At 35.4% G+C, this 22847-nt stretch overlaps 2 protein-coding genes and 1 long non-coding RNA gene across 10 annotated transcripts; all 3 read right to left on the reverse strand.

The window, feature by feature from the left end:
- Positions 1–9911: 9911 nt before the first annotated feature.
- Positions 9912–10923, reverse strand: LOC125475381. Its single transcript, XR_007256780.1, has 2 exons — positions 10635–10923; positions 9912–10156 (listed from the first exon to the last, which is right to left on the reverse strand). It is a non-coding gene; the product is annotated as an uncharacterized LOC125475381 (long non-coding RNA).
- A 3154-nt stretch (positions 10924–14077) lies between these two features.
- LOC103930887 (glutathione S-transferase L3) lies at positions 14078–16716 on the reverse strand. Its single transcript, XM_009340291.3, has 10 exons — positions 16423–16716; positions 16245–16313; positions 15907–15967; positions 15563–15649; positions 15358–15456; positions 15162–15267; positions 15005–15081; positions 14781–14888; positions 14423–14503; positions 14078–14317 (listed from the first exon to the last, which is right to left on the reverse strand). The coding sequence occupies exons 1-10, from the start codon at positions 16431–16433 to the stop codon at positions 14306–14308; spliced, it is 711 nt and encodes a 236-aa protein (XP_009338566.1). The 5' UTR covers positions 16434–16716; the 3' UTR covers positions 14078–14305.
- Positions 16717–17441: 725 nt separating this feature from the next.
- LOC103930888 (thylakoid membrane protein TERC, chloroplastic) lies at positions 17442–21859 on the reverse strand. 8 transcript variants are annotated; one of them, XM_048580102.1, is made up of 15 exons: positions 21569–21859; positions 21393–21473; positions 20768–20904; positions 20597–20673; positions 20356–20443; positions 20144–20224; positions 19992–20048; positions 19760–19841; positions 19257–19306; positions 18999–19055; positions 18798–18876; positions 18606–18664; positions 18344–18401; positions 18144–18264; positions 17442–17762 (listed from the first exon to the last, which is right to left on the reverse strand). In XM_048580102.1, exons 1-14 carry the CDS (start codon positions 21705–21707, stop codon positions 18173–18175), a joined length of 1137 nt encoding a protein of 378 aa, XP_048436059.1. In that variant the 5' UTR covers positions 21708–21859; the 3' UTR covers positions 17442–17762; positions 18144–18172. The 8 variants fall into 8 exon arrangements, with proteins under 8 accessions (XP_048436059.1, XP_048436057.1, XP_048436058.1 ...); XM_048580100.1 differs by having other exon boundaries at positions 17442–17756; positions 18149–18264; positions 20747–20904; XM_048580101.1 differs by having other exon boundaries at positions 17442–17694; positions 20747–20904.
- Between the last annotated feature and the right edge of the window lie 988 nt (positions 21860–22847).

A 22847-nucleotide genomic window follows, 5' to 3' on the forward strand; every position in this document is an offset into this window, starting at 1 on the left:
AAAGGGGAAAGAAAAGGGGAAAAGGGAAGAAGGAAAGAGATTTATACGGGAGGGAAAGAGGGAAAGAAAGAGGGCAAATCAAGTGGTCTATTAATTATATTAAGTGGTCTATTAGATGAAGAGGGAAAGAGGGAAAGAGGGAAAGAAAAAGGGAAAAAGGGAAGAAGGAAAGAGGTTTATACGGGAGGGAAAGAGGGAAAGAAAGAGGGAAAGAAAAAGATTTATCCATGTGGTGACAAATGCTTCATGTCCGGTTACAGTTGTCAAGGGCTCAGACAATCATCCAAACCATAAAAGCTCAAAGAAGCTATCTTTCAAATGATAACTGGTACTTTGAATTATAATGTGTTGAAATTAAAGGAATCAGGCCTTGGGTATATTGTGGGTTTTCCATTTTTTATTCTTTTTCTAATTAGAAGAGGGTGATAAAGGCATCTTCGAATCCTTTCCAAAGAATCAAGAGCAAGATGTTATTGGGGAATGTCTAGAATTCATCAAAGATTTATTCCATGCCATGGGTTCCAATTGAGCCTAAGAAGAATGTTCGTCCGGCTGCAAGACGTAAAAGAAAGCGCTACTTGGGAGGCAACCCAATACACTGAATAAAACAAAGCATGTTCATTGATCTCCGAGAGATTACAAGTGCGAGAAAAAAAAAAAAAAAAAAAAAAAAAAAAGAGAGAAAGATGGAGCCTTCACAAAGGTTGTTTACGTGAATCCCCACTATGTAGCAAAACTCTAGGAGCGGGAGGCATCGGAGCAAGAGGCATCGGAGCGGGAGGCATCAAAGATAGATCATTCGAGGCCTCAATACGTGGTGGAACGCTAGATGACGCAGGAAAAAGGTACCTCTGGAAGAAAACCTCAAGCCTTTGACGGTCACTTTGAATTCGACCTTCAGATTCTTGCAGCTCATCAAGCTTCCTCTTCATGCCTGTCGAATAATTATTTGCAAGCACGTGCACACTTCTATTCTCGTACTTAAGCTGTTTTGATCTCTTGCTTAAGATTTTCCACCTCCGCCATCAATGATTCAACTTGACGGGATCGAGCAATTAGGCGTTGGCCCATGTTGGAAACAGAGCCCGCACACTGAACACTGAGAGCTAGGGACTCTTGAACGACCAACTCATCGGACCGTCCTGAAAGCAGCCTACTATCTTTAGGAGTGAGGAGGTTCCTAGCTACTATCGTAGCTGTTGTTGCATCTGTCATCACGGAGTCTTCACCTGTAAGAGGGCCATTAGAAGATAAGAAAGACGGGCACCATACATTACCTTGACGCGGCGCAACCAGATCACTGCTGAGACTTAAATCTAAGCAAATGTTAGATGGGTTAGCCATTTTCAAAGATGTTCAAAGAGAAGGGTTGGATGGAGTAAAATCTTAAAGGGCCGGAGATGATTTTCACGAATGGGCAATCTTCAAAGTGTGCATGTTAGAGGTGATCGATCACCTCTATAAAGGGAGAGACGACACAACCACCGATTCAAATTGAAGAGACATCACTCTTCAAATCTTAAAAGCCGGATTTTCCTGCGTAAATCTCGTCAACACTTTTCAGACACAATCTCGGCTTTTCAGATAACGCGTGCAACTTTGTCAAAAGCTCTCTGACAAAGTTGAAAACGCGTGGAGGTCATCATCCCAGCTACACACTTTTGCCGACAAGCGTGGGTGACAAAGCCGCAATCTCGGCTTTTCAGATAACGCGTGCAACTTTGTCAAAAGCTCTCTGACAAAGTTGAAAACGCGTGGAGGTCATTGCCGCATCCGCACTACTACTTGCCATTACAATTCCTATATACGTCAACATTCATGGCAAGGCATACACCCAAAAACGCATGACTTTCCTTCTCGGGCAAGAATGTAGCTGCAACCAAACCTCTCAACATGCTTTCTTCTTCTCTTGAGAACACCTATTCAACCATTGATGTACCCCCAAAGAATATACCAGATGCCTGGAGTACAGATGAGGCAAGAGGAAACGGTGGATCGAAGCATGTGGAGACAAGCGCAACAAATATATGTGCTGATTCATTCGCTGCTTCTTCAAAAGCAAAAGTATCTCATATCATTAAGGGCGAAAGCAAAGGTATCTCATATCATGATCTTTCCCTGTCTTTTCCTTTGTCCTTGTTATTACTCGCATGGCAAAGTGAAAAGAGCAATCAGCCGGCACTTGGAGTCAGTCTTCTGATCTGGAACCGACTACCTGGAATCTATTCCCTGGTTGCTTACCTAGCGTTGCTCTCGAGTAGTCATCTTCAACGGTTGATACACTTCCAGAGAAGGGACCACATCTGCTTGGAGAACAGCTAAGACGAGTGACAATGAAAAATCAATCTTTCTAATTCGTACTCTTCAATACGAATTGGAAAGATTGAACAAAGAAACAGGTCATCACCTCCACCTCGTGCTTGCCTGCCATGTGTCAGAATCCTCCAGCCCAGTTCAAGATTAGCCTGTGGAAAATCAACGATTGGAGGAAACCAGAAAATCTTCCAGTCAAACTCAAGAAAATCTTCCAGAGGCACCTTTTTCCTGCGTCATCTAGCGTTCCACCAAGTATTGAGGCCTCGAATGATCTATCTTCGATGCCTCCCGCTCCTAGAGTTTTGCCACGTAGTGGGGCTTCACGTAAACAACCTTTGTGAAGGCTCCATCTTTCTCTCTTTTTTTTTTTTTTTTTTTTTTTTTGGAACTTGTAATTTCTCGGAGATCAATGAACATGCTTTGTTTTATTTGTACCCGTTTTGCTTATAAGTACAAAATAAATAAATTAAAATCTACTCAGTAAATACATATATGAAAACAATGAATTGATTCGATCGTCAATTTAAAACATTTACACAAGTGGATACCACAAAAGAAAAAGGCAATGCAAGAACCCCAAAAGAAAAGCAAAAGGCCAAAACCAAAAAAAAAAAAAAAAAGGGAGTTTGCATGATGTAGGTACATTTACGTCGCGCAAACCTGTTTTGCGCAACGCAGTTGTATATACGTCGCGCAAAGCCTTTTTTTTTCTTTTTTTAAAAAAAAACCCGTTTTGCTTATAAGTACAAAATAAATAAATTAAAATTTACATTGTAAATACATATACCATTGAATTTGATAGGAAATGCATTGTACGAAACTAATTTCAACGATCCAACCGTCAAACTTGTTTGTATATACTTGGAGATCTTATACGTCAAAAATCGCAAAAAACAAATATGCACAGATTAAGTAACGGCACAAACCTTTTCGACGGCTATAAACGAAAAATCACGATTTAACGGTTATATTAACTCTGATTTTGATGATTTTTTACAGCTATACTGTTTAACCCTATATGAATACAATGAACAGATTCGATCGTCAAGTGGATACCACCAAATAGTATATTATACTTAATGGAAGTATAAATAAACTTTAAGTGTTAGTGAATCTAATGTTTTGATGGGATACGCATTGTACGAAACTAGTTTCAACGATCCAACCATCAAACTTGTTCGTATATGCTTTGAGATCGCATACACCAAAAATTGTAAAAAACAAACGTGCAAAGATCAAACAACGGGACAAACCTTTTCGACGGCTATAAACGAAAAATCACGATTTAACGGTTATATTAACTCTGATTTTGATGATTTTTTACAACTACACTCCTTGATCTTGTATGAATGCAAGAAACTCATTTGATCGTCGATTTCAAATATTTACACAAGTGGATACCACAAAATCTTATGTTATACTTGATGAAAGCATAAATATACTCCAAGTGTTAGTGAATCTAATGTTTTGATGGGATACGCATTGTACGAAACTAGTTTCAACGATCCAACCGTCAAACTTGTTTGTATATGCTTTCAGATCGCATACGCCAAAAATCGCAAAAAAAAAACACTTGTAGAGATCAAATAATGGGACAAAACTTTTCGACGGTTATAAACGAAAAATCACGATTTAACGGTTATATTATCTCCGATTTTGATGATTTTTTACAACTACATTGTTTAACCCTATATGAATATAATGAACTGATTCGATCGTCAATTTGAAACATTTACACAAGTGGATACCACAAAAGAAAAAGGTAATGCAAGAACCCCAAAAGAAAAGCAAAAGGCCAAAACCATAAAAAACAAAAAAAGGGACTTTGCGTGACGTAGGTACATTTACGTCGCGCAAACCTTTTTTGCGCGACGCAGTTGTACATACGTCGCACAAAGTCTTTTTTTTTTTAAAAACCCGTTTTGCTTATAAGTACAAAATAAATAAATTAAAATTTACATTGTAAATACATATACCATTGAATTTGATAGGAAATGCATTGTACGAAACTAATTTCAACGATCCAACCGTCAAACTTGTTTGTATATACTTGGAGATCTTATACGTCAAAAATCGCAAAAAACAAATATGCACAGATTAAGTAACGGCACAAACCTTTTCGACGGCTATAAACGAAAAATCACGATTTAACGGTTATATTAACTCTGATTTTGATGATTTTTTACAGCTATACTGTTTAACCCTATATGAATACAATGAACAGATTCGATCGTCAAGTGGATACCACCAAATAGTATATTATACTTAATGGAAGTATAAATAAACTTTAAGTGTTAGTGAATCTAATGTTTTGATGGGATACGCATTGTACGAAACTAGTTTCAACGATCCAACCATCAAACTTGTTCGTATATGCTTTGAGATCGCATACGCCAAAAATTGTAAAAAACAAACGTGCAAAGATCAAACAACGGGACAAACCTTTTCGACGGCTATAAACGAAAAATCACGATTTAACGGTTATATTAACTCTGATTTTAATGATTTTTTACAACTACACTCCTTGATCTTGTATGAATGCAAGAAACTCATTTGATCGTCGATTTCAAATATTTACACAAGTGGATACCACAAAATCTTATGTTATACTTGATGAAAGCATAAATATACTCCAAGTGTTAGTTAATCTAATGTTTTGACGGGATACGCATTGTACGAAACTAGTTTCAACGATCCAACCGTCAAACTTGTTTGTATATGCTTTCAGATCGCATACGCCAAAAATCGCAAAAAAAAAAACTTGTAGAGATCAAATAATGGGACAAAACTTTTCGACGGTTATAAACGAAAAATCACGATTTAACGGTTATATTATCTCCGATTTTGATGATTTTTTACAACTACATTGTTTAACCCTATATGAATATAATGAACTGATTCGATCGTCAATTTGAAACATTTACACAAGTGGATACCACAAAAGAAAAAGGTAATGCAAGAACCCCAAAAGAAAAGCAAAAGGCCAAAACCATAAAAAACAAAAAAAGGGACTTTGCGTGACGTAGGTACATTTACGTCGCGCAAACCTTTTTTGCGCGACGCAGTTGTACATACGTCGCCCAAAGTCTTTTTTCTTTTAAAACCCGTTTTGCTTATAAGTACAAAATAAATAAATTAAAATTTACATTGTAAATACATATACCATTGAATTTGATAGGAAATGCATTGTACGAAACTAATTTCAACGATCCAACCGTCAAACTTGTTTGTATATACTTGGAGATCTTATACGTCAAAAATCGCAAAAAACAAATATGCACAGATTAAGTAACGGCACAAACCTTTTCGACGGCTATAAACGAAAAATCACGATTTAACGGTTATATTAACTCTGATTTTGATGATTTTTTACAGCTATACTGTTTAACCCTATATGAATACAATGAACAGATTCGATCGTCAAGTGGATACCACCAAATAGTATATTATACTTAATGGAAGTATAAATAAACTTTAAGTGTTAGTGAATCTAATGTTTTGATGGGATACGCATTGTACGAAACTAGTTTCAACGATCCAACCATCAAACTTGTTCGTATATGCTTTGAGATCGCATACGCCAAAAATTGTAAAAAACAAACGTGCAAAGATCAAACAACGGGACAAACCTTTTCGACGGCTATAAACGAAAAATCACGATTTAACGGTTATATTAACTCTGATTTTAATGATTTTTTACAACTACACTCCTTGATCTTGTATGAATGCAAGAAACTCATTTGATCGTCGATTTCAAATATTTACACAAGTGGATACCACAAAATCTTATGTTATACTTGATGAAAGCATAAATATACTCCAAGTGTTAGTTAATCTAATGTTTTGACGGGATACGCATTGTACGAAACTAGTTTCAACGATCCAACCGTCAAACTTGTTTGTATATGCTTTCAGATCGCATACGCCAAAAATCGCAAAAAAAAAAACTTGTAGAGATCAAATAATGGGACAAAACTTTTCGACGGTTATAAACGAAAAATCACGATTTAACGGTTATATTATCTCCGATTTTGATGATTTTTTACAACTACATTGTTTAACCCTATATGAATATAATGAACTGATTCGATCGTCAATTTGAAACATTTACACAAGTGGATACCACAAAAGAAAAAGGTAATGCAAGAATCCCAAAAGAAAAGCAAAACGCCAAAACCATAAAAAAAAAAAAAGGGACTTTGCGTGACGTAGGTACATTTACGTCGCGCAAACCTTTTTTGCGCGACGCAGTTGTACATACGTCGCGCAAAGTCTTTTTTTTTTAAAACCCGTTTTGCTTATAAGTAAAAAATAAATAAATTAAAATTTACATTGTAAATACATATACCATTGAATTTGATAGGAAATGCATTGTACGAAACTAATTTCAACGATCCAACCGTCAAACTTGTTTGTATATACTTGGAGATCTTATACGTCAAAAATCGCAAAACACAAACATGCACAGATTAAGTAACGGGACAAACCTTTTCGACGGCTATAAACGAAAAATCACGATTTAACGGTTATATTAACTCTGATTTTGATGATTTTTTACAGCTATACTGTTTAACCCTATATGAATACAATGAACAGATTTGATCGTCAATTTAAAACATTTACACAAGTGGATACCACCAAATAGTATATTATACTTAATGGAAGTATAAATAAACTCTAAGTGTTAGTGAATCTAATGTTTTGATGGGATACGCATTGTACGAAACTAGTTTCAACGATCCAACCATCAAACTTGTTCGTATATGCTTTGAGATCGCATACACCAAAAATTGTAAAAAACAAACGTGCAAAGATCAAACAACGGGACAAACCTTTTCGACGGCTATAAACGAAAAATCACGATTTAACGGTTATATTAACTCCGATTTTGTTGATTTTTTACAACTACACTCCTTGATCTTGTATGAATGCAAGAAACTCATTTGATCGTCGATTTCAAATATTTACACAAGTGGATACCACAAAATCTTATGTTATACTTGATGAAAGCATAAATATACTCCAAGTGTTAGTGAATCTAATGTTTTGACGGGATACGCATTGTACGAAACTAGTTTCAACGATCCAACCGTCAAACTTGTTTGTATATGCTTTGAGATCGCATACGCCAAAAATCGCAAAAAAATAAAAACTTGTAGAGATCAAATAATGGGACAAAACTTTTCTACGGTTATAAACGAAAAATCACGATTTAACGGTTATTTTAACTCCGATTTTGATGATTTTTTACAGCTACACTCTTTAACCCTATATGAATATAATGAACTGATTTGATCGTCAATTTAAAATATTTACACAAGTGGATACCTCAAAAGAAAATGGCAATGCAAGAACCCTAAAAGAAAAGGAAAAGGGCAAAAATACAAAAAAATTAATAAAAAGGGACTTTGCGCGACGTAGTACAAAATATATAAATTAAAATCTACTTACTAAATACATATACCATTGAATTTGATGGGGGTACAAAATTAGATTCAATGATTCAACCGTCAAACTTGTTTGTATATACTTTGAGATCGCATACGCAAAAAATCGCAAAAAAAAAAACATTCAGAGATCAAGTAACGGGACAAAAAATTTCATCAGTTATAACAAAAAATCACAATTTAATGGTTATTTTAACTTCGATTTTGATGATTTTTTTACAGGTACACTCCTTAAGCCTACGTCACGCAAAGTTTGTTTGGTGCCAAGATCTTGCGCGATGCATAAAACGTCGCGCAAAAGGCATTTGCGTGACGGAACTTTGCGCGACTAAGCTAACGTTGCGCAAAATACCTTTGCGCGGCGCAGGAGCTAATGCGTCATGTAAAGCTGTTTTGCGCGACGCCACTCTTTGTTGCGCAAAGTTTCGTCGCGCAAAGTCCTTTTGTGCGACGTTTTGTGTTTTTGGTCGCGCAAACATACTTTGCGCAACGAAATGTTATGCGTCGCGCAAAATTCGGTCGCGTAAACATGTTTTTCTACTAGTGTATTTACCTAGAATTATCCATATTATAAAACGAGGCCACAACAAGAAGTAGAAGAAAACACACTGAATCAGAACTGGAAACCCAAGGTTTTTTTCGTTAATTTTTTTTTTTTTAATCAAAGAAAAATTCATGCGGTCGAGAGAAAGTGAGATTCATTCAACAAAAAAAGTCATCAAAGCATATAATAATTGAATGGTTAATTATCATTAAACATGTTGCATTTGTCTTTGTATGTTCCTATTTACATCAAGCATTGATACAACACTGAAAGATTATAATTTGAGCCCATTGTGAGAACACAACTTTAACAAAGCAATATGACACCAAAAGACAGTATTGGTTAACAAAGGTTAAATGACTAATGAAAGTTTAAAAACATGCAGTTAAAATATCAAAAAACACAACAACAACAATAATTAGAACATAACACATTGAATGAGAACATAAAACCCAAGTTTTTTTCATTTAAATTTTACTTTGACTCAAAACAAAATTTATCTGCCAGAGTTAGCAAGATTTATTTAGCAAGAAACTCGCCAAAGAATGTAATAATTAAATGGTTAATTGTTATTAAAAATGTTTCCATTTCTGTTTGTAATGTCATGTCATTATTTATATCCAATATTGATAAACAATTGAGAGATCATACTTTGAGTCCGTTTCGAGAACATAACTTTCATAGAACAACACAACACCGAAACACAGTATGGATTAACAAAGATTAAATCACCAATAAAGTTTAAAAAGACACAGTTAGAAAAATTGGATAGGTGCTAGTACTTGGAAAAATATAACTGAAGTTATACCAATAACTATCTAAAGTTATCGATATCATAAAATGGGATAACAACAATGATCAGAAGAAAACATGCTAAATCAAAACAGAAAACCCAAGGTTTCTTCATTTTAAATTTTTTCTGTACCAAAACACAATTCATCACTTAGAAGCAAAGCAAGATTCATTTAGCAAGAAATTGATCAAAGTATGTAATAACTAAATGACTAATTGTCATCAAACATGCTTTCATTTCTCTTTGAAATGTCTTGTCACTATTTATATCCAACATTGATCCAACACTGAAAAATCATGCTTTCAGTCCGTTGTGAGCATACAACTTTTACAAAACAACACGAAATGGCCACCATTGTGCTGAAACATCTCTGTTTACCATCTCAAATAGATTCACTACACTATCTGCTCAAGCTATGTTTAAAAAATGATATCTTTTCTTGATATCCAATTTGCTGAAAATATAGAATGATCTGCCCTATGAATTGTCCAAATTCAACACAATCCCAAACATTGATCAAAGCTATAACACACGTCATATAAAATGCATTATAAATTTAAAATATTTAGTTGATCACACCAGAAATAAATAATGATACATTTGAGCGAGAAACAAAATGTATTGAAATAAAAAATAAAAAAAATAAAAAATAAAAAAAACCATGGAAAGGTTAACAATTATGAAATCAACATTGGACGACTACTTTTGGTTATCAATGTTATAGCACGACACATAACCCAATTTTACTGCAAAGACAATGCGAAATGTTTCATATGAGGAAGAAATGCCAAATTCAACAATATCAAGCAAAGATCATATAAATTATCCTTCCCATTTCAAAATAAAATTTAGCTCATAATTTTCAGCGCCTAAAATCCAATCCAAACAGAGCATGACAAAATAAACAGATAAAGATGCTCTCAAATTCATTGATTAAAATTAACTTAAGATCTCATTACAACTTTGCAACTCACTACCTAACGAGCTAAATCTTACCCTCAAGCAGCAAGAAATGGTGCAGTAGCCAAGTTGTCCTCACCTTTGTATAAACGAAACCTACAAAACAAACCGTTCACCAAAAAAACCAAATCATAAATCTCAAAAAGCCACGAACAAAATCGTAGAAATAGGGAACAAATTGGTACAAAAGACACTCTGTGTTACCAAAATTAACCAAGACTCTTCAATTTTAAACAGAAAAACAACAAATCAATTTGGTTGCCTCCTGTTGAATGTTTAACCAAATTGTTCAGGTCAAGAGTCCATCATCACCAAACCCAAACCAAACCACAAATCGATTTGAAAAAAAATTAATACAAAACATCCTACCCGTTTCTATCTTCCATCCCTTCTATGTCGTTTCTCTCTCCCTATAATTTTGGTTTCTACGATTTAATCACTCATCATAAGCCATAACACTATCTGGGTTTAAAAATTGAGCCAAACAAAGATTTAAATTTTGATATTTTGGAATCTAATGAAATCAAACCCGCAGTTTCGAACAAAAGAAAATTGTAAAGTTGAAGAACCTTACACTGATTTGGTGTTCAGTGAGCAAACGAACAGCTGAGAAGGACAGAAAGCAAGATTCAAAAGCGAGCCAACAAAAATCGCCAACCACCCGAAGCTGAGATTTGAAAGGGAAAGAAAAAGAGGTCTGAGATATGGGAAACGGGAGGAAAAACAAAGAAAATTATACATATACGCAAGAGCTTACAATCACTGACATGTGGGCTGGCCAAAGAACCAATGTGGAACCCAAATGAGGGGCATTCCCGACATTTCACTGCACAAATGGGGGTATCAAAATAGGTAACCAAGCAGAAGCCAAGGGCATATTTGCCCTTTCACTGTTAATGAACATTGCTTAAAAACTGGGTTTTAGTATATGTATAATGTAGGAGGATGTATTATGGAGGTTCCCATGTATCTATAGATTTAAGTATTAATTAACCAGATGTTACAATCTTAATCCTAACTTGATTTTTGAACAACCTTACAACCTTAATTGGAAAAGTTCCAACAAAAACCACACTTACAAAATTCAAATGAAAAACGAACTTTGAACTTACTGTGATCATCCAAGAGCACCACTTAGTAATATTACTCGTCCATCGTCATTACAAAAAATTATAACTTAGCTCTGCTGCCATTTCCTTTCCTCCACGTCCGCTTCATTCCTAGCTAATGCCATGCTTTACTGCTATGGCAAATACGTATGCTTCGTTGTTAAATTTTTCCAAAACTTGAAGGAGAAGGATACATAAAAGCTTTAGGGTAGAAAACATATATGATTAATATATGTGTGTCAGTATGTGTGTGTTTCCACACAAAATAACAATTTTCATGCCCAATTACAAAGATGAAAAACTTGTAAATCAGCACAAATAAATTGTTAGAAGTTTAACATGGGAGAAGGAGGTGTCGAAGCAACGGAACCATCTCAAAATTACATTTGTGGGTGATTAATTAATTAGAAGCAATTTGCCTTGCTTTGGAGGAAAGGAATTAAGGAAGGAAGAACTTATAATCTACATATAGAGTGGTTCATTTACAACTTAAGCCAATGTGGTTGGACTAATCTTTTCATTTTAATTAGTCCTCAGGGTTTATGAACATATTTGGAATGCTTTTAAAATAACTAAAAAAACTTTAAAAAGTAAAAATAAAAAGAAAAATACTTAAAATATTTTCTGAAAGAAGCCCGTGCTTTCAAGAAATGCTTTAAATACTTTCTCAAGAAAACTTGCTTTTCTGTTAAAATTTCAATGTAGTTCTAGATAGAAGCATTGTAGTAGAAGTGCTTTTAACTAAAAATCATTTCTAAGGAAGTAATATATTTTGTTAATACGTGTTCTTGAATTTTTCAAAACATTTTGCAAGTCACACTTTGAGAAATATAGATATAAATATATAGATACACACACACACACACACACACACACATATATATATATATTGGGGCACAAAGGGCAACAAACATAATTTTGTGTTATGAATAAAAAGAAATTGTAAATGCAAAATAATCTAATGTGATTCATGTTGTCGTCGTTTTCGTCTTCATCTTGGTTGTCATTGGGGATGATCAGCTCAACGGAAACCTGCAGAGCGGGCAGAAGCATTTTTGGGCAACCATTCCTGGAGACACAGTGAGTCAAAACCACCGTGCCTACAGTCACAAGGCATCACGGTGGCTTTGACACCTCTAATGAGTCGATATTATACTGTATATTTTGTCCTAATCTTAGTTTTGATACTTTGCACTATATTTCCAATATAGGACATTCGACTTCCTCTTGAGCAAAACGTGATCAATCGGATGAACTTTGAAGTGTTTCAAATTGGAGGACGTTAGTGAGTCCCTTGGCTTCTTTGTGTCAAAATTTCAGCTTTTCTTATTTTCTGGCAATGAAATAAAGAAGTAGTGAGCAATGCAAGAAAGTGACATTTTTAGGCTTAATTGCGATTTTTTGAGCCAAAGATGGCTTTTGTTGGGTTCATGGCCTTCTAGAGAAGTGTTCAGAGTCCCTTAGCTTGGAATATTCTGAACACTACTCTAGAAGGCCACCCAATAGAGGTCATCTTGGGCTTCAAAAATTGTAATTAAGCCCAAAAATGTCACTTTCCAGCATCACGCACTGCTTCTTTATTTCATCACCAGAAAATAAAAAATAAAAAGCTGACATTTGGACACGAAGAAGCCAAGCAACTCACGAGCGTCCTCCAATTTGAAACACATCAAAATTCGTCCATTGGTCATGTTTTGCTCCAGATAAAGTCAAATGTCCTATATTGAAACTCTTGCAAAATAACCAATAAATTGATACTAAAATTAGGGCAAAATATATAGTATAATATCAACTCATTAACCTTCAACTCTTCCAAGCATATAGAACACTCTTGGTGATCGTCAAGACTGACAGCCACTTTCATCATACTTTGGCCTTGGATGCTGCTAGGAGATCTTCATTGACATTGTCACTAGTCCCCGGATCAACAGACCGTCGTACATGCTGACGCCAGGGACTCCACCAGACGTCGCCGTACAGATAGCGGATGCTTCTGCCTTTTCATTCGCATGATTAAGCCTTACTTCAGAAGAAGACATGGTTTTGCTAGCTTTTGTAGTTTGCTTTTGATAGACGAAAGAATATGAAGGGGTTAAGTGGGTATATATGGGAAGGGAGGGAAGGGATTGATTTGTTGTTACTTGGTGCGCAAGTCACATATGTGTTAAACCTATTTCAATTAGGAAAACCGATTTAGGGTTCGTTTGGCAAGTCCTTTTATATAACTGAAAGCGCTTTTAGAGAAAATGTTTTTTGTTTTAAAGCACTTGAAGTGCTTCATGTTAAAATCACATGTTACATGCATCTTGCTGAAAGCACTTCAAGTGCTTTTCCATAATTAACTTGCATTTTTACTAAGGTTTGATTCCAAAATTATTTTTTCTAGAAGCGCTTTCAGTCGTTTAAAAGCACTTCCCAAATAAACTCTTAATAATTTCCATAAAAACTAAGGAGTTAGTTTGACCAAACAATATGGAAAACCATTTAACCCGCACTAGTAAGTTCCGGTTTCGTAGTTTCCATAAAAGATACGGAGTTAGATTCCCTAACCAATAAGGAAATCCATTTAGTCCAAACTAGTAAATTACTTGGACAAATTTTTGTGTATCAGGAACACTTGTATTAAACAAATACATGATATTGTAGCCAAATCCTAATTTTTTTTTTTTTGTTGGAACATGTAATTTGTTGATCTCTTCTATCTCAGATTATTATATGTATTTTTCATTACGACGTGATATGATATTAGAAGCATTTTGCATTGTTTTAGTTGAAGAGTAGTGCAAGAAAAGACAGAGAACTTCGACTTATAAAATATATATAGAAAAAAAAACATTTGCCCAACGTGGTTTGGACTATATTGTTTGGTAATTGTCGTTCTTTGATTTGCAAAGGAACTTCCCTCTTCTGAAGAAATTGTTGATAGATTACGAGAGGCAGGACCCGAACACCGAACAGAATCCGACGACCCGAATTTTATTCATGTAACAAAGACACTTATACATATCCAAATACACACAAGTCCGTATCTATAACAAGACTACATAACGTGCATACATAATTAGGCTGACGAACAATCTGTGCATGGGCTCAGCGACTTATTTATACGGCGTCCGCAGCAGAATATTTCACAGGTTTACTGTTGCTCCTGTAACGAAAAGTATTCCGCAGAGGTTAGCAAACCAGCATAATGAATATAGAAAGAACGACTGAGCACAAATTTCGTATTTTAGTTCAGCAAAAGAGAATGTACCAGGAATTTCTTCTTGTACGCTGCAACAATCTCCTTTGGATCAGCTTTGGTTACCTTGTATGCCTCAATCTTGTTGATTTCCTGCACAAGTATATATAACAACCATCATAATCACCATCTTTCTGAGATATATTACTGAGGAGCACGTCCTCTATCAAATCCGATCTTAAGAAAGTGGTTAACGGAGTGCTTTTGCTTAGAGTTCTTGCTCGGAAACCACTTGAACAGCTAGCTTAGTCTCATGAAACGTTTAAGTTTGTTTTTAAACAGATGAGAGACTGTCATCCGTACATGGGATAAAGCTCAGACAATGGAATCCATAACATTCATTATACAATTCTATGACTTGTTAATGTACCTCCAAGAATGCTGCTACTTTAGGCCTCCCAGCTGTGATGTCATACTTGAATACGTCTGATAAGAAGACTTGGAACTTCTCAACGAATGGGATATAGGCTATGTCCACCTGAATATCACAAATTTTTATCCATTACTTGAGCACTTATGTGTTACTACTAGCTCATTTTATTAGAAATACAAAAACATTAATTGGCATGTAGATACATTGTACATTCAACTTACCAAACTGAACTGACCCAGAAGATATGGCCCATCGTCAAATTTCTTAAGAGCATTTTCCAAGTAATCAAACTGCTCATCTGATGCAGTTAACCAAATTCGTTCAGCATAAATTCATCAACAAAAACAGTCACTAACGGAAGAATCTTCCAAGTCTTACCAGCTGCTTTTACCGCGTCTCCTTTCAATGAGCGATACAAGGACCCCACGAAGGTATCCACATAAGTTAATAATTCTTCGCCAAACTTTTTTCTCTCAGGGTCGTCCTAAAAACAATTTTGGAGCATCACTTTGGTCAAATTTGTGAGAAACAAAGGCATGTTACTTGAGGCACAATCAAATTCTGGATATCTTACATTGGGGACAAGTGAAGGCCCTTCGAAGTTGCTTTCGAGGTATTTGATCAGATCAAGACTTTCTCCAATGACTTTTCCATTGTGCTCCAGAGATGGCACCTATAAAAATAATCAATCAAGAGATTTATCCAGCTTCACTAAATTTTCCACAGATAATCAATGGCAGCAAAGAAGAAAGAACACTAATTTTTGCTCAAAATTTTACCTTGTTTCCGGGGTAGACCTTTTCCTTGTACCAAGCAGGCCTGTTTTCAAGATCTATACCCACTAACTTAATCTTGTCTTGCAAACCCTGCAACTCAAAAAATTTCAACAAAAACAAACAATAAGACATGGGTTCTGATTAATTCTCAATTTACCAATTCATGAAATGATTAAAATCAAATAACGACGACATATCCATCAAATATAGTGAAAAAAAAATCATTTCCGCAATTGGGATTTGTATTTCATCATATTAGCCAATTCCTCAAACAACAAATTGAATGATCTCAGGGCCTTTGCCAGAAGCACCAAAAATGGAAAATATGGTGAAAAAAGAGAACAAACCTTATAGTTCCTAGTGATCCAAACCCGCTGTGCAAATGGACATGTGTAATTTACGTACAACCTTCAAAACACAAAGCAACCAATACACATCAAAAGATGGTAATCACTAAACAAAACGAAACTCAGTGAACAAAAACAGTGACCAAAATGAGAAAAATAAATGAGACTCAGACCAGACAGAAGGCGAAAACAGCCACAAAAATGTGTTTTATGTTGGGAAAATTGGCTGAAATGATCACATTACAAATTTCAAATGCTGAAGTAATCGTGTTTCAGTATATATCGGTAGTATTTGAACGTATCAGTTCAGACCAAAAAAGTGGAGGAAAGAGGTAAACCTTGTAGTGCCGTCAAAGAGAGGAGGAGGGGAGGAAGTGGAATCCAACGGTGGAGGAAGTTCCTCATGCCTGCAACACCCAGAAACAAAACAATCTTGAATTAATTTTAGAACAATAAAAAAAAATCAGAAATTCAGACGAACCCAGAAAAAAGGACCACGAAAATGAGAAATCGTACTTGTACGCCATTTTTGGTTCTCTGCAGAGATTTTTTTTTTTTTTTTTTGGCAATTAGAATCTGGCGCAGAATGTATTTGTGTACAAAGTGGGTGGCCGTTTTATAGAGGACTGTGAGGTGGCGGCGGAGTCGCCAACAGTTACGAAATGGTTGCGTTTCTTTTTTCGGTCAAGGAAAATGGGAAATCGTACTTGGACGCCATTTTTGGCAATTCGAATTTGGCGCAGAATGTGTCTGTGTACAAAGTGGGTGGCCGTTTTATAGAGGACCGCGAGGTGGCGGTGGAGTCGCTAGCAGTGACGAAATGCTTGTGTTGTTTTTTTTTTTTTTTGGTCAAGGAAAATGGTTGCGTGCGCGACTTTGGTGGTGCATGATAAGTGTCGTGGACTTGATTTCTCAGTCCTTGGAGTTTGAGTATCTCGCATGATCTGGGTTTTGGTGTTGGTCGGACGGTTAGAGAGGAGAATTAAGGATGACGACTTTATCCGAGTTTTAATATTGTGAACTAATCATTCTGCTGGTCACTAGTTAGTCGGTAATGTATGGCCACTAATAAGTTTGGAAGAGTCTAAAAACTTGGATGGAGCATATGACTGTCTAATTACAACATCTCTCACATTAAATAAAATCGCATAGCATCGATTTGTACAGAATTAAAATATAGTAAAATCTTGTGTTTTTACAAAGGATGTCCAGTAATACCACCTAAGTCACGCAACTCTCTTTAGAATTTAAATTTCAAACAAAGTGAAGAGAACACTTAAATGTAACCATCCTATCACTACATTTTGTTACTAATCCACATATACATATATATTATAGTGACATATTTATACTTTAAGCTACATTATTAATAGCAAAACGCCGTGTTATAAGTTAGGCTATAAAACAATGTGTTTGAAGGTTAAATCGAAAGAAAATTGAATCTGTCTGTTTGGTCTATTCCTCAACCAAACAAACATCGTATTGGTCTTGTTTGGCACCTAAAATTGAATTGGATTGGACAAATGAAACAAGAGTAAACCATTTAGCCAAAATAAAAATAAATAAATGATTTGGCTAAAAAGAATATTAGTAACTTGCTATATAAACATTTCACAAATTGTCCGTCCATCCATCCATCCATCTGCTTCTCCTTGCAACCAAAAGAAAGCTATGTCTTAAATGATTTACCCGTACATCCATCTCATCGTCGATGAAATCGCCTTTGCCGGTCCATCATATTTGGACTAAGAGAAACTTAAATCTTCACATAACTCATGCTCAAACGCTCTGCGAGACATGACCATGGCATGAAAGAAACATTTTATTCATTCAAATCTTTGCTTTCCTCACTGTTACTGTAACAAAGTATTCACATGTCATGCATGAGCTCATGAATCACAAGCATTTTCAAACCAAAGAAAAGAAGAAGAAAGGCAAACAATTTTCTTATAATGTTCTTATCTGCATCTTATCCTTATGTATTATCTACCATTTTCTGGTTAGATCCGCCGTTGGCTTTCTACTCAAAATTTTCTGATTGTTTATCGGTCCACATATTGTGCCAATAGAATTTATCCAAAAAAATTCTTTTCGCTGAATTTTAATGGTTGTCAATGTCATTGCAAAACTTTTAAGAGCAATTGCTACTATTATTCGTGATATGGAAAAGGCAAGATTAAATGCCTAGGAAATAATAAAAACGAAAATCAAAAGCAAAAAAAAATTCAGATCTTCACCTGCCCTGAGCTTGAATGGTTTCTTAAAGCTAGTCTGACTTCTTCATTAGACTTAACAGCACCCCGGCACTAAGACTTGTAGCTACAAAGCCAAGAGACACCTCGGTTGATACGTGAAACCCTGTGGAATTGTTGAGAAAAGGTGAATGCAGGATGGATTGAAGATTTTGTATAACTACAATAGTACTTGAAATACCCACCAAAAAAATCCAGGATCATCTTGCACCCGATAAAGCCCAGAACAACAGCAATTGATGGCTGAAAAAAGAACCTTATTGGATTTTAGTTATCAATAGGAAACAAAGAATCAGGATTAAAAGTTTGATCAAGTGAATCCCTCATTTCAAAATACATGCATATATAGAAACCGGCCCTGTGCTGATGGTTATCTATGGGTAGATGATCACTAGTTCATTGTGCAGAACGAGCTAGAAATTCAGCTAGAAAATGTCAACCTTGTACCTGCAAATACTCCAAGTCTGACATACCCGCAGAAATGAGTGTGTAAAGCGACCTTAAACCTGAACTCAATGGGAAAGGGTCAATTATCAACTACTGCAGAAATGCACACAGATCCAGAAATAACATTGTAACTGTATAGCAACTTATTCACGGAAATATGGTCAACTGAAACCTAAATCTAACAAGAATTACCTACGATCGCAAAAAGATTAGAACTGAAAACTATGAATGGATCCCGAGTGACGCCAAAAACTGCTGGTATAGAGTCAACCTAAAGAAAATGAAGCATCATATCAATATCCATTACAACAATAAGTGGAAAAGAAAAGATATATGTTACATAAATGTATTGTATATATATGTCTGACATTATTGGTAGGTGAGGAAACCTACAGCGAATGCTATGTCACTGAGCTCAATAACTGCTACCGTGAGAAGTAAAGGTGTGGCCTGCCCAAAACGTTTGACACCTGTTAGAGATCAAGTAGCCATTAATTTAACAAAAATATTGATTTTCAATTTGGATTCACAAACTGTGGCATCTTGATCCAGAGAAAGTTGTAAATTACATCTGTGCAGTTTAAGACTTTTATACCTCCACAACCGTGTGATAAAATGTTGTAACCTAAGAAGATCCCATCAACAACTTACCTTCCGGACACCATCTTGAAATGTAAAAAATCGATTGCCATCATAATTAGCTGCAAAAATCCACCAGAAAAAAGGTATGGATTAAGATCATATACCGAAAAGAAGCTAGTGCAAAGTGAATGTTTGCAAGATAGCCGATGATCTACAGGAAGCAAAATAATATAAAGGATTAAAATTTGCAGGACGAAGCAATCTATACAATCCATTTTTTTTTTCCTTTTTCTTGTTCTGATATAGTGTAAAATTCAAGTAAGCAAAGTCTCACCAAACTAAAATATTCCGCCCTAAAGATGGTCTCCTAGGCCTTGCTATATTCAAAGGTCATGCTCAAGTTTATTTAATAAAAGTGAGATAAAAAAATGAGCTAAATAAGACAAAGGATCAGATCAGCCCCAATAAATTCAGAAGTTCCAGTTTTGGTCTAAGCTTGAATTACCAAGAATCAACAAACAGCACTTCAACCAAAAAGTAAGAAGAAAATAAGTACACAGTAAAAACATTACACGTGACAGGTATAAATCTCTGGCATGTCTTCACAATAAAATTGTTGGATAGATCAGTGTCATCTTCTTCACTGGAAAATAGCTAGAACAGTAAACAAAAAATTTGAGTCATTTGATGGCAAGAAGTCGATTAGTACAGAATTACAAGTTTGTTTTAAGGAGTAATGTCAGTCCATGAAAATGTATAAGAAAAAAGATAGTTATCACAACATTTTTAGAACAGAAGATTCACCTTGAAAGATGAGTAAAGGAGTATTGCGGCCAGCAAAAGATTTACCGCCTCAAACCTCTAAACAACACATCACAAAAATTTCAAAATAAGCACATAAAGACAAGAACTATAGATTCACAAACACACATATGCACCGAGAACTATAAGTTTACCTGAAGTGTGGCTGTTCCAAGGAGTATTAATGTCAAACGAAAGACCACCGCTCCAGCAATACCATAAGAAAGTACTCGATTCTATAGTTCGGAGAGCAAACTTTTCGTAACCATTAATTACCAGACAGCTTGAATCTTTCAAGAACAATCCTTTACATAAAATTGAGAACCTATCGAGCATAAATTTGAATGCTAAAGGGTTTACAAATTACCTGATACATAATTGGCACTTTGAAGTACTTGAAAACTAGAACAAAGACAAACAGATTGTCTACTGACAAGCTTTGCTCCAGTAAATACCTGGTACATCCTAACATTCAGAATGCAGCACAAGATATACACATGTTGCCTACTTTGATTAAGACACCGGAAAATAACTAATGCTTCAAAAGACAAGAAGTTTAACTTCCTATCCACTGTTAGAAAGCTTTCACAGTGCAAATTTCTACATACCCGGCGAAGAACTCCGATGCCTTGCCAACTCCGTCTTTAAAGCCCACACCAATGCCAAATGCTACCGCAGCACACACCTTAAGAAATTAATAGCTACAGTTATCAGCATTGTTGAAGTAGACAGTTCAAATTAAGCTGAGAGGTGCTCACCCACAAGGCTACAGTTCTTACAGAAGCAGCATAAGCTTCGCGCCCCTTAATTTTATCGGGAGAGTCATTGTGAGAGGGTTCCGCATTACTAATGCCATCTCGTGACGCAGAATCACCCCTCTTTTCTTCTGGAGATTCAAGCGGAAAGTTCATATAAACTACAGAAAAGTATCAAAATTTGACATAATTTCGCAAAAATCTCAAAATTGTCAGTCCCTTGGATCTAAATTTGTTAAACTCAAGTTACATAAACTTATCAATGAAACATACAGTTAGTGTTTTAAATTGAGCCCTTAAAAGAGGGCTTTTTTTTTCTTTTCACAAGAATCCTTTGATAACATTACATTTTTGAGAAAAATACTTCGTGTCCAATACTTCGGAATATTACCATCCTGAATTTCAATTGTAGAAGGGCACAAAAGGGTTTTAGCAACGAAAAACCAATTAGAACATTACAGTTTGCCTAGCTGAGGGTGTTTTTTCTCAATTGAACTCTTGGTGTAATTTTATGAAATTTATATAGTTGTGAGGGTGTTTCTTCTAATTTTCTAATGTCGAAATTAATATGCATAATTCAAGTGGGCAACTTTCACTTGCTCGTGAATCTCAAATTTACATCCGACGAGTGTTAGAAACTGGTAGTCACCTGAAGTGGATAAATCATCATCCTGCTCAGTTGCTCTAGAACGTGCAATCGGCGCGGATTGGCCGCGGCGGCAGCGGCCGCCTGCAATCCAAATTCCAACAATACAAATATGTAAATCAGAAAAGGAAATTGCAGATATAAAATTGAAGCACGGAAGCGTGAGTGAGAGACCGTACGGATGGGAACAATGTGATGGTGAATGAAGTGAGGCATACTCCAATTTGGGGCTGGTGATGGCAGCGAAACCCTAGGCAGGCGGGAGTTGAGCTTCAGATGGATGTGGACGCCGTTATGGATGACGGAAGCCGTGCCCATGTCGGTGATGAGGGAGAGAATTTGGTGCCAAATTCAAATGAGGAAAAGGGGAAGAAGAGAAAAAGGAGCTCCGTGTAGTGTGTAGTACACTAGTAATAGCAGTTGTAATGTGCGGTGGGTATCTTATCCCTTCCTTTGGATAAATTGGCCACACAGAAAAATTGGAACGATTTAAAAGCATGAGAATAAATGCTTTGTTATACATGGCCAAAATAAAGACAACATTTGCTAGAGATCAAAGTAGAACGAAAACACTATATTACACTGTTTATTTTCTTTGCATGCTAAACGAGTGAAATAGACGTAGAAGATGAGATGTGAAGGAAGCAATATTATTTCTATGCTTTTCTTCTTTTGTTATGTAAGGGAATTGCAAAGTTGGCATAACTTGTTTACTGAGATTGAAATAGATAGATAAAAGGGGAAGATTTTTACATTACAAAGGTTCGTTTATATAGGGAAGTCTTACACTCGTAGAAAACAAGTGGTATAAGTGAAAATCCTCATTCATTTTACTACTTCATCTCTGTAAAACTTATCCTACCTAAAGCCTTTAATTGGTGTCATCAAAGTACATTTTGGTTGCATGTTGCTTTGCTTCTTCATGTGTTTTTATGTGTGGCATTTGCACTATATTTCACAACAGAATTAATTAATCACAATTTAAAGGGCTCGTTGAGATTTCCTAGAACTTTATCGAATGTCCCTCAAAATACTAATGTTAGGTAAACCATTTTTTAGACTAGATTTGCAAATTATGTTGTGTGTTACCATTAGAAAATAAATAGGTTAATCAACTATTAACTGATTATTCAATTATCAACAACTACGTCATATGATTTAAATAGATGGTATTCCTAATATTACCGTCCCTCAAATGGGACTGAGATTTCCTAGAATGAATCAAAGTTGTTTTATGAGAACTACAAAAATGCATGATTGTATTATGATAAATAATTTGCAAAACAAAATGATGTATAGAGAACAACACTTGTAATTGTAATGAGTGTTTATCCACATATTCAATAAATTTCTTACAATTTATTGGAAAAAGTAAAATGCAAAAATATAGTTATCTATTTTCTATCTGAGTGAGAATCTCAACCTAAGCCATATCTTATATATAAAAAAAAATGAAGC

The sequence above is a fragment of a genome, unplaced genomic scaffold, assembly GCF_019419815.1.
Source record: "Pyrus x bretschneideri cultivar Hongxiangsu unplaced genomic scaffold, Pyrus_bretschneideri_v1 Contig144, whole genome shotgun sequence".
Lineage (NCBI taxonomy): Eukaryota > Viridiplantae > Streptophyta > Magnoliopsida > Rosales > Rosaceae > Pyrus > Pyrus x bretschneideri.

Excerpts from the sequence above, each read along its gene's own strand:
- LOC103930887 (XM_009340291.3), bottom strand. Across the intron at positions 15,650-15,906 it reads GGATCACTAGGAACTATAAG|GGTTTGCAAGACAAGATTAA; the intron begins GTTTGTTCTCTT and ends TTTGAGTTGCAG. Across the intron at positions 14,504-14,780 it reads AAGTAGCAGCATTCTTGGAG|GAAATCAACAAGATTGAGGC; the intron begins GTACATTAACAA and ends ATACTTGTGCAG.
- LOC103930888 (XM_048580100.1), bottom strand. The coding sequence starts at position 21,707 with ATGGGCACGGCTTCCGTCATCCATAACGGCGTCCACATCCATCTGAAG. Across the intron at positions 20,444-20,596 it reads GCATCGGAGTTCTTCGCCGG|GTATTTACTGGAGCAAAGCT; the intron begins GTATGTAGAAAT and ends AGGATGTACCAG. Across the intron at positions 20,225-20,355 it reads AAGTGCCAATTATGTATCAG|AATCGAGTACTTTCTTATGG; the intron begins GTAATTTGTAAA and ends TCCGAACTATAG.